Here is a 13,154-nt window from a genome sequence, read left to right as displayed (position 1 = left end):
AGATACAGCAAGGCCTTCTTAAAAAGAAACCTACTGTCATGGAAAAAAATATAAGACCACCCTTTTACTTCAATTTCTTGTTCATCATAACAGTTTAATTTAAGAGCTGATATCTAGACATTTTCCATGGTTTTCTTGATAATAACTAAAATCATTATCAAGAAAAAACCATGGAAAATGGCCAGGCATTAAAATGAACAATCCATTGAAGAAAACAAGAGTGGTCTTATAATTTTTCCATGACTGTAGTTGCAGAATAAGTTGAATCCAGAATTAAACTTTGAAACACAACCTTGCCACTTGAAAAGAGAAAAAGTGTTCCCCCCACAGTAACTTCTCCAACTTGAAAGAGATTTTTTCAGATAATTAGTTGTCATTTGGGGGTAAATTGGTAGTTTATCAATGATTTAAAACCCAATTACTGGTCTTTGTAAAACTTTGACAGAATTGATCAGTGAGAATGTGTTTGAATATGTCTATTCATCAGTCAGAAAGAAAATCAATCACAACCCACTGTCAGATCAGATCTTACATATTTACAGAATCTTATTCCAGGATATGCATTTCCAACAAGCCTTTACTGTAACATGAAATAAATGCAAAAGGCACCAGGAGCAGTAGAATTTAGAAGAGCCTGCCAGTTAATTTTCCAGACCATTAAAGTGGTAATAAAATAGAGATATTCAAACGGCTGCCGTTGCACTGAAGCAATCCATTTTCCAAATAGCTTTCTGTAAGCCTATTAAAACTGTGACCAATCTGATCAGTGTACGATAATGTAATGAACTCTCCTCGCGTGTATGTGTGTTTGAGCTTTACAGTAGCATTAAAAAGATTTTTAGGCAGTTTTTTTAATCTGTATCTATAATTAACAGCTCGTCTGGGGTTAACCTCATTGTCTGCTCTCTCTCGCTAAAATTCTCTCCTACACCTCTTTCTGCTCCTCTTCATTATGTAGTGTGTGTGTGTGTGTCTGTGTGTGTGTGTGTGTGTGTGTGTGTGTGTGTGTGTGTGTGTGTGTGTGTGTGTGTGTGTCTTTTTTGCCACCAGAGCAGATGGCTGAGGGAAAATCACTGATTAGCCTGTCTAACTACATTTCTAACTTTCACTAATTAGCTCAAATATGACACATCCTAATGACATCAAAATGTCAAATTCTTATAGGATAGTGTGATGGGAATCTGTGTCCATAGCAACAGTCTGTTAGTCCGTGCATCTTTTTCAACATATTGCTTGCTAATTGCCGCACGGGAACAGGCCCTTAGCACAAGCCATAGAGGTCAGCGTAAACCACATCAGACAAGACCCACGGTGCAGGCTGTGCAAAGACGCCCCTGAGACACTTCAGCACATAATAGCAGGAACAGAGTACATGGAGAGGTACGACCAAGTAGCTGTGATAGTGTACAGGAACATCTGTACTCAGTCTGGATTGGGAATACCCAAATCCTGATAGGTTATACCATCTAAAGTGGTTGAAAACAATAGGACTGTTGATGTGTTTTTTCTGTGGGCAAGCCATAGACTGTATATAAATAATGGACGTAGTCACAGTGACGTCACTTGTTGGTTTGTGGACTGCCCGTTTGAAGCATCGAGTTCAGCGTTACACTCTTCGCAATCTTTCTTTACATATGTCGCCATCTTGTTTCCTGAAACAGGAAGCAGACCATATTTGGACTACTGACTACACGCCTCTCTACACCTCAACCTGAATGAGCGAAGCCGCTGCTAATACATGTTAGCATTAACTGTAGCATTGACTGGAATTAAATTTGGCTAGCAAAAAACAAAAACAAAATGTACGTTATTTACCTAAGAAAATGAACAGCAACTCTTTGGAGTGTTTGGAGTCCGAACAAGACATTTTTAATGAACAAAATGTTGTGAGAAGAAAACAGGTAAAAACATAACCGTACTTTAAAAAAAAACGTTGACACATTGCTGTGGATACAGATCGCTTTTCTTCTCTCCTGATGATGGCTTGACTTGTTAGCCACTTGCCAATCATCATTCTTTATCTTCTATTTTCTTCAAAATGGGGCCATTATTTACACTATTAACATCAAATTGTCTTGAAGAAGATTTTTTATTAGCGATTGAGACCATAGTGTTGTCCTGAAAAAAATTCTGAGGTAATAAATCAAGTGAGAAGTTTACTAATTTTGCATTGAGATAGATAGGACCCAAATGCTTCTGCAGCCGCCGTCAGCACCCCCTGTTGGAATTTTTGTAGAATGCAGCTCAAGGCACTTCCTGGTTTGCCTCACTGCTCAGACCCGGAGGTTGCCCTCTGGGGCAAGCCCACAGTCAGTTGCCCGCAGGAAACCCATATAAGGGCTCGAAAAGGCAAAACTTCTGCGGGGCTCACACATGCTTTCCCACATCCTCCCACAGTGGGCCCACACCGACATGTTTTCAGGGTATCGGTCTCTGTTTGAAGAACATGTATCATAAGCTCTACAGTATTATGCATGGTGCTGTATGATCACAGTGTGATATCAAGCACTCGAATGCAAAATTTGATCACAAAACAGATTTTTTTTGTCCTCACAAAGATTTTTATCTCATCAAAATGTCATCTCTTCACGTGTACATTAAAACACCAGAAAATCAGCATCACCTGGAGGCTTTCCTCTGTCTGAGCTTGTTAATGTGTTAACGTGTACATCTGTCTGGAGAGATTTCTATCTGTCTCACAGCACTGTTCTAATCCTTCTATTAGAGGCTTTAAGACACCGTGACAGGAGAGGAGATGGCGTTAAGCCCTCTGTTGGGAGCTGAGCTTCAAACTATTGACAGATATACTACACACACTCTTACACACAAGGTTAGGCATACACACACCTATCTGCGCTGCTGTCTTTCTTTGGGCGTTTTTCAACAGCAGTTTAAAAGGTCGGTGGCTGGATCACAATGTGATAATGGCTTCTATCTTGAAATGTCCCGTTCCTGCAAGACAGTCAGCATTCTCATCAATTACCTCTTCAGGGTTTACACACACTCTTCTGCAAACACACACACTCACAGAGGCAGAGCACTCAGTGTTTGGGTTTGTTCTGAGCGGTTCTGTTTCATGTTTCCCTGATCTCCATTTGTTCTGCTTGTTTGGATGATATGTCAACATTGATCTTTCTCATTTGATTTGTCTTCTGCTGGTCTGTTAGACTTGCATGTGTCATTGCATGGGTTGAATTATTTAAAAAAAAAAAAACTTACCGTGTGTTTGATTTACCTCAGTAGACATTTTCAGGCTTTAAAACTGGGCCAACATTTGAATTCATTACCATGTCCTTGTGTTTGTTTGTTTTCTCAGGTATGCAAAATTTCCTCAGCTCATGTTAAGCCTGACTCTACTTTCCATCCCTGACCTTTCTTTTCCCTTATTCAACACATTTTTTTCCCCCTTTGTGCTTTTCTTCCTAATTAGATCAGTTACAGTGGCCTGTTTACTTCTCGCTATATTAAAGTGAGAATGAGGTGAAAACAAATACACCTAACATTAAAGAAATAGCCTACTTACACTAGTCCCTGCTGCTAATGACCAAACTCTCTGTATTTATACTCTACAGCTTGGTATTTGCAAAGGTGCATTCATATAAAATGCAAGAGTATCTGCCGTTTCAGTTTTGGTTTTGTATATTTTTGTGAAAAGAGAAGACAACCCTTCAGATCATGAAATAAAGATGCTCAGACAGCCTGTACATCTTCCGCTGCAGGCTGAAAAATCACCTCTTCCAACAATACCTTGGTTAAGTCATGGTCACCTAATATATATATTTTTTAAATGCTCTTCTTCTTTTCTTCTTTAACATATAGCACTCCTGTAGCGATTACAGTTGGCTCTTAAAGTTATGTACTTACTTGATTCCTGTGGTCTAAGTCTAGTACCTTCAAGTTGAATGCACTTATTGTAAGTCGCTTTGGAGCATCAGCTAAGTTACATAATGTAATGTAATGATTAGATATTTGCATTAACAAGCAGTTTTTTGGCAACCCCTCATATTGCACCATGCACATCCTAGCATACATGCCTTTGGGGGCCCGTGTGGTACATCTGCGGGAAGAAAAATGGGCCCTATTTGGGAAAAAAAAAAAATCAGTTATGTTCCAAATGTCAACTAAGCTTTAATCTTTTGCTGTTTCTCAATGCATGTTCTTCTGTACCTACACTTGTTATTATGAGTGCATGAAACGTGTTCACACTGACAGAATGAGTACCCAGATGTTGTTGCTGACTGTCAACAGCTGATCCACTGAGATTCTGGTAGAAGTAGGTACATATTGTACACAGTGTACTGCATGGAAGTGTATTAAAGGAAGACACTGCATATGTCTTTTTCATTTTGTGTATGCACATTTATTTTATATTCACCCATTTTATTAATTTATGTGTTTTCCTTTTTCTTTTTCAATTTGCTCATTTTTGATACTGTTCCAATTCCCAAATACAATCCTGTATCTTTTATACCATCTGAATGGATATGGGTATGGGTAATGTATCTAATATAGGAAAAAATATCTTCATGTGATGATCTAAATATATTTCATATAGTGTACATTTACTATAGAGAACTACATAGTAAATATGTTATAAACTTAATAATGAAGAAGAATCTAAAGAGTTGAAAATAAAAATGACAACTTATGACGAATCCCATTAAAATGCATGGTGACACACCTTACTAGCAGACTAACTATAACAATATCTTGATGTTTCTCCATAGCTAAAGAGCCACTAAGGCTGAATGGAGGCTCTTTAGGCCTTCATCAAACTTCCCTCACTCATTCCTGTATGTGTTCACCAGCAGAACGTCTACTACACCAGCTCTCAGCAGATCCACCTGGGAGTTTTAAGTCCAACCATCGACGATGATGACAATAAGTGTCTTGTGGACGTTAACAGCAGACCGCGGCTGCTGGAGTGCAGCTACGCAGCTACCAAACACATGAAGCTCTCCTGGACGTTTGCTCAGGTAAACCACACTCAAACAGTTGGCGTAAAGAAACTCAAGATGTCTGCATGTTTTTCCCATTTCAGGTACTCTGGTAAGAGGTATGTAGGCTTTGTTCTTATGGGTTTGCAAGTTAATATTTTGTATGTAGCTGTAACTTCTTGGTGTTGTCTGTTGAACTAAAGCTCCATGTTTGTTTGTTTTTTTCAATAATTGAGTGGGATTCATTAGAGGTGTGAATCCTGAGGTGAACTATACGATTTTATCCCAATACTTGAGACACAATACAATATTATTGCGATTTTAAGCATTTTGCGATATGGTGAGTATTGCGATACAATATATTGCGATTTAACTGCATTTTGTCTCCAAAATTAAATTCAATCAAGAATCGTTTTGTCAAATACAGAAAATTCTCAGTCTATTCATCTCACTTCAGTCTTTTTATTTCTCCACAATGAGAGTCAAACCCACAGACTGACCAACAAAGTATTCAGTCAAACTGAACTGAACTGATATCAAACATGTATGGACGACAACAACTGCAGCATTTTATCAAACGTTCCTCAACTTTAAGCTTCACTGCTCTGATTTGTTTTTGAGAAGCCTAACTTAGCAGCATTATTTCAGTTTCCAGGGACGCCTGTTCCAAAGTGTTCCCTCTGGGAAACATGAGGGGTTTCAATCAGTGGAACATCTCTACTTTTTTTTTAATGAAACATTTAAAAAAAGCCTAACTTTGCAGCATTATTACGACAACTTCCCAACATAATATCCTGACACACATGGTGCCTATGGATTCCTTAGAGCTTTTAGTTTCATATAGTATCTCCAGTATATTCGTAAAAGTGAGCCCTCAGCAAAAATGCTAAATGCTAAATATCGATACTTGGCGGTCATGAATCCATATAATGTTGTGGTGCAAAATATCGCGATACTACTATCGATTTTTTCCCCCCCATCTCTAGGATTCATGCCTGCTTTATTTCTTACTCAAAGAACTCTTCTGGGTTTTTTTCTCTTTGAAGTGAACTTTAAAAAAGGGTTAAGCCATTGATAGAATTAGAATAGAATGGACATTACCATTCAAATAAATAAAGCAGGAAAGTAAAAGTGATATTTATATTTATATGTACTTTTGCTATGGTTAAGAACTGTGGCCACTGTATCAGGCTATTCTAACTATTTTATCTTAATCTATTTTATTGTCAGTGCAGAGCCATCATATTCTTTTGAACGAGCCAGATGACCACAGCACACACCATTTCTTTGCTTGGGTTCAAATGAACTCAAGAAGTTCTTTACTCAGCACGGTCTAGTATTTCACTGATTCCCTTCGGATCAATCGAAACAGAGTTGTTGGAAATCCAATAAGTGAATCTCAGAAAGATTCTCTCTGCATTGTGTTCCTCTTTGTCTGTGTGTGTGTGTGTGTGTGTGTGTGTCCCACTTTGTGTGCATGTGTGTCTGTGTGTGTCCCTCTGTCTGTGCGCGTGTGTGTGTTTGTTGTGTGTGTGTGTGTGTGTGTGTGTGTGTCCCTCTTTTTGTGTGTGTGTGTGTGTGTGTGTGTGTCCCTCTTTCTCTGTGCATGTGTGTGTGTGTGTGTGTATGTGTCCCTCTGTCTGTGAGCGTGTGTGTGTGAGATAGGTGTGTGTGTGTGTGTGTGTCTCTCTCTGTTTTTCTGTGTGTGTGTGTGTGTGTGTGTGTGTGTGTGTGTTTGTGTGTGTGTGTGTGTGTGTGTGTGTGTGTGTGTGTGTGTGTGTGTGTGTGCTTGAATAAAGAGAGTTTTCCTGTGTGTGTGTGTGTACTGTATGTGAGAGTGTGACACTTTGTTCTATCAAGTGATCACACCTACACATGCTGGCCGGCCACTATGTGGGCTAACTGCTCTGTGCGGAGGCAGCCAGCGAGCAATCTAAGAGGATCTGTGTCTTTTCAGTGAGCTGAAATCCTCCTGTTGTTGTTGCACACAGGTCTGTGTGTTTCATTATGTTTGTAGTGTTGTCAACCTCACAGAATGGAGTCAACAGCTAGATGTTTAGAACGACTAAAACAATGTGGTACACTCTTCTCGATGAGTGTGTTATGTAAAGCATATTGATTTTCAAGCAGTTACTGGATCTGAGTAGGAAGCAGCTGGCTGACTGGCAGATCTGCCCTCTTTGCTGATACAAGCGCTAGGAGGGGCACCGTCTTTATGGATACAGTTTCCAGGGTCGCTGGTTCCAAAGTGTTCCCTCTGGGGAATGAGGCGACACATGAGGGGTTTCAGTCAATGCACCATCTCACAGGAAGCTTTACTTGGGTGGGTGGCGGTGAAGCACTCTGTCAAGGGACGTGACACAGAAAGGAGGACTCAAATGCACAATTAAGATCAGATGAGCTCGGTACACAGACAGGCAGTCAAAAAGGCAAAGTTATCCAAAAAACCATAGGCAAAAAGGCACAATCAAAAGATGAGCAAGGTATCAAAAAACTACAAGACTATGACTGTGGAGGAATGCTAGTAAGTGAAATATGAAGAACAACGAACTGGCAACGAGACAAGACACAAAGGGGCTTATATACAGGGCTAATGAGGAGTGATGAGACCATAGACTGTATAAATAATGGTCGTAGTGACCGTGATGTCACCCATTGGTTTGTGGCCCATTGGAGGCATCGAGTTCAGCGCTACACTTGTCGCCATCTTGTGTCGTCATCTCGTTTCCGATACAGGAAGCAGACCATATCTGGACTGTGGAGGAGCGAGAGGGATCTGATCACTGACTACAGCCTCTCCACACCTCAACCTGACTGATTCATGTTAGCATTAACTGGAGCATGAACTAGGATGTTAATTTTGACTAGCAAAAAACAAAAACAAAATGTACGTTACTTACCTCAGAAAAGTTAACAGCATCTCCTTGGAGTGTCTGTTAGTCAACCAAATGCTGAACAACATTTTTCAACATTTTTAATGAACAAAACGTTCAAATAAACTGTCAGTAAGTGAAAATACAGTTTAAAAGGGTCAAAGTTATAAAACCAAACGGGTAAATGTCCGTTTTTATATGTATATAACATTATATATAGCTTTATTGACATGTTGCTATGGATACGCATTATTCTGCTTCTCTCCTGATGACGGCCCGCCTTGTTAGCCACCTGTCAATCAAAGGTAGCCACGTCCCAAATCATATGATTCTTTAGCTTCTATTTTCTTCTAAATTGGACCATAATTTACACTGTTAACATCAAATAGTCTTGAAGAAGATTTTTTACTACTGGGGCGTGGCTACCTAGCGATTGAGACCATAGTGTTGTCCTGAAAAAAAAAAAATTCTGAGGTAATAAATCAAGTGAGAACTTTTCTCATTTTGTATTGAAATGGATGGGCCGAAAAGCTTTTGCAGCCGCTGTCAGCCCCCCGAAGGAATTTTTGGTAGAATGCAGCTTAAGGCACTTCTTGGTTCGCCTCCCTGCTCAGACCCGGAGGTTGCCGCCTGGATGAGACCCAGGTGTGGGAGATACAATCAGGGATCAGGTGCACACAGATGAGGAGGACAGGAACCTGAAACAGAGACAGGGGTGATTGATCGCAAAATAGAACAGGAAACACAAGACATGGAACATAAAGGGAAAATAAAATACCTGGCCTCTGTCAAACAGTGTCACACCTGTATGAGAACAAGTACATCCTGTCAGGAAGACGGCCATGTAAGAAGTATAAGTTGGAAACAAAAAAGAACAGTAGACCTCCTCTTCAGTTTGGAGTCCAGCAAGGTAGAGGATGAACCATTGATCTGAATCCACGCTGAATGTTGGTATGCCAGCTGTGAGTGGGGAGAAAGGTTTGTGGGCCATCCATTGGTAATGGAAAATGGGGACAGAACTGACTTTCTTGAGCGATACGCAAAGTTCGTCAAGGAGAGGCTGGAGATGGAGCCAAACTACGCCAAGCAGTTAAGGAACTTGGTGAAGAAATACTGTCCAAAACGTTCTAAAAGATGAGGAGCCGAGGTTTACATCATGTCTGTCCTTCTACTTCATGCTGAATGAACTCAACGACTATGCTGGTCAAAGGGAGGAGCTGGTGGAGGAGCTGGCTCACAAGGTGTACGGAGAGCTGATGAGGTACAGCCAGGACCTAAAGGCTGAGAGGAAGCACCATCTACAGGAGGACAGGAAGGCCCAGCAGCATTTGGATCATTGCTGGAAACAGATGAACAACAGTACAAGGAAGTTTGAGAGAGTGTAAAGAAGCAGAGAAGTCCCAGATTTTCCTTTGATCGGTTAGATCAGGGGTGGGCAATTCATTTTCGCAAGGGGCCACATGACCAATACCACGCAGGCCGGACAAGGACAGCCAATGGGCCGGATGTGGCCCGCGGGCCACCCAATGCCCAGGTCTGGGTTAGATAATGACATCAATGCCACCAAATCAGAGGTGGAGAAGGCTTGGTACTGAAAAAAGGGGACAGGCAGGGAGAACCATCTCCAGAGCAAAACTGTTGTGCTCAGTGGAGAGGTCATATAAATGAGCGGAAAGGAAAAGGAGATGGGCATAGCTTGATTTCACTGATTCATTCGACTCCCAGTATCAGTGAAAATGCTTTCCTATATTTGAAAAATAAACTTCTCAAATTAAATGTGAGGCATACCTCCCTCCGGGATGAGCACAGGCTGTTCTCATTTTACTGTCACTGCAGAAAGCAAAGTGTTGGCAGTAACTGTCAACTGAGGGCTAAAAGTGGAAATAGATGAGGAAAATTACTCGCCCTAAACCCCTTTCCCCAAAAGTCCGAGTGACGCCATGCTTCAATGATGAAACGTCATGTGACAGTGCGGTGGAGCTTAATCATCACCAATAGCCATGTTGGAGTCTGGTTTATGCTCCTGTTTGTCAGGAAGTGGGAGTACAACTCCAATGGAAAAGTAGACTTAACTGATGAAACTCCTGTGGCCGTGCACTGGAGCAGAATCATCACCAATTAATCCTGCGGGAGCCCGTCAGGCCTTCTTGTGCATCTGGCATGAATAAATTCCAGGTTCAGGTTGTGTGTTGAGTCAGAATAGCACAGATGTTTTATAAAGAAGCTGTTATATATTATATTATTTTTTGCCATATGATATTCATGGCCGTTCAGTAAAATGTGTAGGCTTAGACTTTAATTGTGCTGATAGATACAAATTTGTATGCCATATCTAATCGTACTCTCTAATATTGTTTGGTAAAACTAATTATTGAAGTATTGATGTTACTATTTAGAGTCTAAGCATTAACAAAAATACAGCCTTAGCTGTAGCTCAGAACAAAGGTTTTCCCAGTGTACAGGTGCATCTCAATACTTTAGAATATCATGGAAAAGTCCTTTTCCAGTCTTTCAAGTCAAATAGCCCCAACCAAGTATTTAGTGCATATAGATGAACATACTTTTCAGTGGCCAACATGTCCATACAAACTTTTTAAAATTTGTCTTTTGTCATATATAAAAAAATGAGAGACTGAATTTTAGGTCTTCATTAAATGTAAGCCATAATCATTATAATTAGAAGAAATTAAATAAATTAACCCCCGACCAAGGTATGTGACGTGACAACTTGGGTCGGTGCTGTTTGTTTCCAAGCAGGAAAAATGTGCATGCAGTAACAGAATCCTGATTCATATTTGATCAACTCTGTCTTGTTTGACAGTTTGGTGAGGTAAACAGTTGAGTTTAGCCTAGAGAGGGCTAGGCCAGGTGGAAGTCTGAGGGACCAGACACAGCTACTAGAGCAATTAAAAGATGAGCGGCTGTGGCACAGTTGGTAGAGTGGGTTGTCAACCGATCGGAGGGTTGGTGGTTCGATCCCTGACCACAGCAGCCTACATGTCGAAGTATCCTTGAGCAAGATACTGAACCCCAAATTGCTCCCAATGCTGCGTTCATCAGTGTCAGAATGAATTCCCAATGGTGGCAGGTGTCACCGTTTAGGGTAGCCTCTGCCACCTGCATGAATGTGTGTGAACGGGTGACTGAGCGCAGTCTGTAGTGTAAAGCGATTTGAGTGGTCGCAACTAGAAAAGTGCTATATGAGTGCAGGTCCATGAGCTCAGCAGATTTGACTGGTTTCCAGGCTAGATCTGATTACTTAGATTAAGCATTATGCAAAACAACATAGCTCAACTAAAAGAACTCAGGGGCAAATTCACAAAAGGTTTGTGTTTGAGGTTACTAAACATGTGCAAATAAGGCAAAAACAATCCTCAAATGGTGAATTGCACCCCTACCTATGTTGCCAAGCAAATGGCGTTCAAGTACTCCGTTTCTATTTGAATGTATTTCAATTAGGTAATTTGCATACATTTGGTGCAAAATCAGCCCTTTTATATGCAAATGACCCTCATTGCAAATTCAAAACTTTATGGGCTTGTTTGCACTGTGATATAATTAGTGCAATATCTTTAGTGAATCATGACAGGGCAGATAGCGGTCATTGGCTGCAGTCCATTCTTTGTGAATTCGCCCCTCAGTGTCAAAATATAATTTTTAAGAGCTTGCTCTTAAATACAAAGTCAAATATTTCCTGACTATGTCTGACAGATGATATGCCTATGCAGCCTTGCTGTAAACGGGCTCATAGTTTTTACTTTACTGCTAGTTTTTGCCATGTATGTAGTAGAATATTCCTTAAAAAGCATTGATACAGAGATACTGGCTGGTTAGCAGGTGTTCAAATTGTATATCTGTTTTTACTCTGTTGGTTTTTGAGCCTTTGCATCATCCATTCCAATCATGAAATGTACAAACTTGAAGGGCATAATCCTGCTAATTCCAAGATCAGTCATTCATTTACTGGTATAACACATTTAGATTTTTCCATAGTTTTTAAAGATTTCATAAAAATGAAATATATTTCCCTAGCCTCAGAATTCCACTGTTGGTTATATGGTTTTACACATCTGTGCCAGAAGTTACAAAATCTTGGCAAGTTCTGAAACTCTGAGAGAAAGAAAAACAAAATGTGATGATTGATGTCAGTCTCAGCACTTAATCCTGTTATATGATATTATGAAAACTCCCCAGTGGAGATAACAGTTGTGGGAGGTAACAGAAATAGCCCTAGCTCCGAGATCTAAACCCAAACTGTTTACTTTACTAATAAAATGAGATTTAATAATGCACTCAGATATGTTTTGATATCTGACAGGAAGCATGGTACCCATGCCGAGGCATTCTCCACCTTTCTTATCCATTATTTTTCTAGAAAATCACCTTGTTGTGTGTTATTGCTTGAGTACTGTAAATCTCACTCATCTTCTCTCTCACTCTCCCTGCAGGGCGGCCCCATCCAGAACACTGAGACTCTGCGCTGTCTGGAGCTGGTTGGAAACAGACAGTCAGAGTTAAGTTTCCATCTGGTCATTCAGGACTGCACCAATCAGAAATGGACCATCACGAACATACTGACTGTCCTGCCACAGTGATCACACTGACACCGCTCAGCTACTGGAATACCTTTGTTATGATGGAAGCTCAAGTGAGAAACGCTCTTGCTGACCCAGATAAATCAAAGTTCTGTTGGTCCATTGACTAAACTACACGTCCAAAAATAAGCTTTGATACTGGAGCTATTTTTATCAAGAATCTGCATAGGAAAATGAATGCTTTAATCAGACATGGGCCATCAATAACCTAATAAGCATTTTATACCAATGACCTGAGAGAAGAGACACAGAGGAATCTGGGACTCCTAGTCTGCAATCAAAAAGAGAAATAAAGCGACTTGTTGCAGGGGAGAGGCCCGTGGAATCCAGGAGCAGTATTTTGGGTCCTTGTCTACCTTTTAAGACAGGGCAGGTATTTCCTCAATCTTATTGCACAATCGATCAAACAAATATAGAGAGCATGGTTTCAGTATTTTGGGTGTAGAGGGAGAAATGCAAGGTAAGTGGTCCAAATTACGTTTTTGCACATTTTCAATGCAAACTGGCTGTTATTTTACCAATTTTTAATGCAAACTGATATTTTCTGTTATTACCATTACTTGGCTCAGAGTGTAAGCAGGACATATAGTATGTAATGGAGAATAATAAAGTGTTATGGTGAATTATTTAAACTGGCATTAATAGAATAAATCAGTTGATAATTGAACTACGTCTATCAGAAGTTTCAGTGTGTGCTTTGGAGTTAATATCATCAGAAGCAGAGCTGTCGATCATGCTGATGAAACTGA

At 40.3% G+C, this 13,154-nt stretch overlaps 1 protein-coding gene across 1 annotated transcript in view; it reads left to right on the top strand.

Annotated features, from left to right (window-relative positions):
• LOC131973822 (polypeptide N-acetylgalactosaminyltransferase 18-like) overlaps positions 1-13,065 on the top strand; it is a 72,297-nt gene extending 59,232 nt beyond the window's left edge. The window contains exons 10-11 of the mRNA XM_059335915.1: positions 4,812-4,976; positions 12,259-13,065. Coding sequence (XP_059191898.1) covers positions 4,812-4,976; positions 12,259-12,405 — 312 coding nt within the window. The 3' untranslated portion in view covers positions 12,406-13,065. The remainder of the gene's footprint in view (positions 1-4,811; positions 4,977-12,258) is intronic.
• The last annotated feature ends 89 nt before the right edge of the window (positions 13,066-13,154 follow it).

This window comes from Centropristis striata, chromosome 6 (assembly GCF_030273125.1).
Source record: "Centropristis striata isolate RG_2023a ecotype Rhode Island chromosome 6, C.striata_1.0, whole genome shotgun sequence".
NCBI classification, from domain to species: Eukaryota; Metazoa; Chordata; class Actinopteri; order Perciformes; family Serranidae; genus Centropristis; species Centropristis striata.
This window is presented reverse-complemented; position numbering and strand designations above follow the sequence as displayed.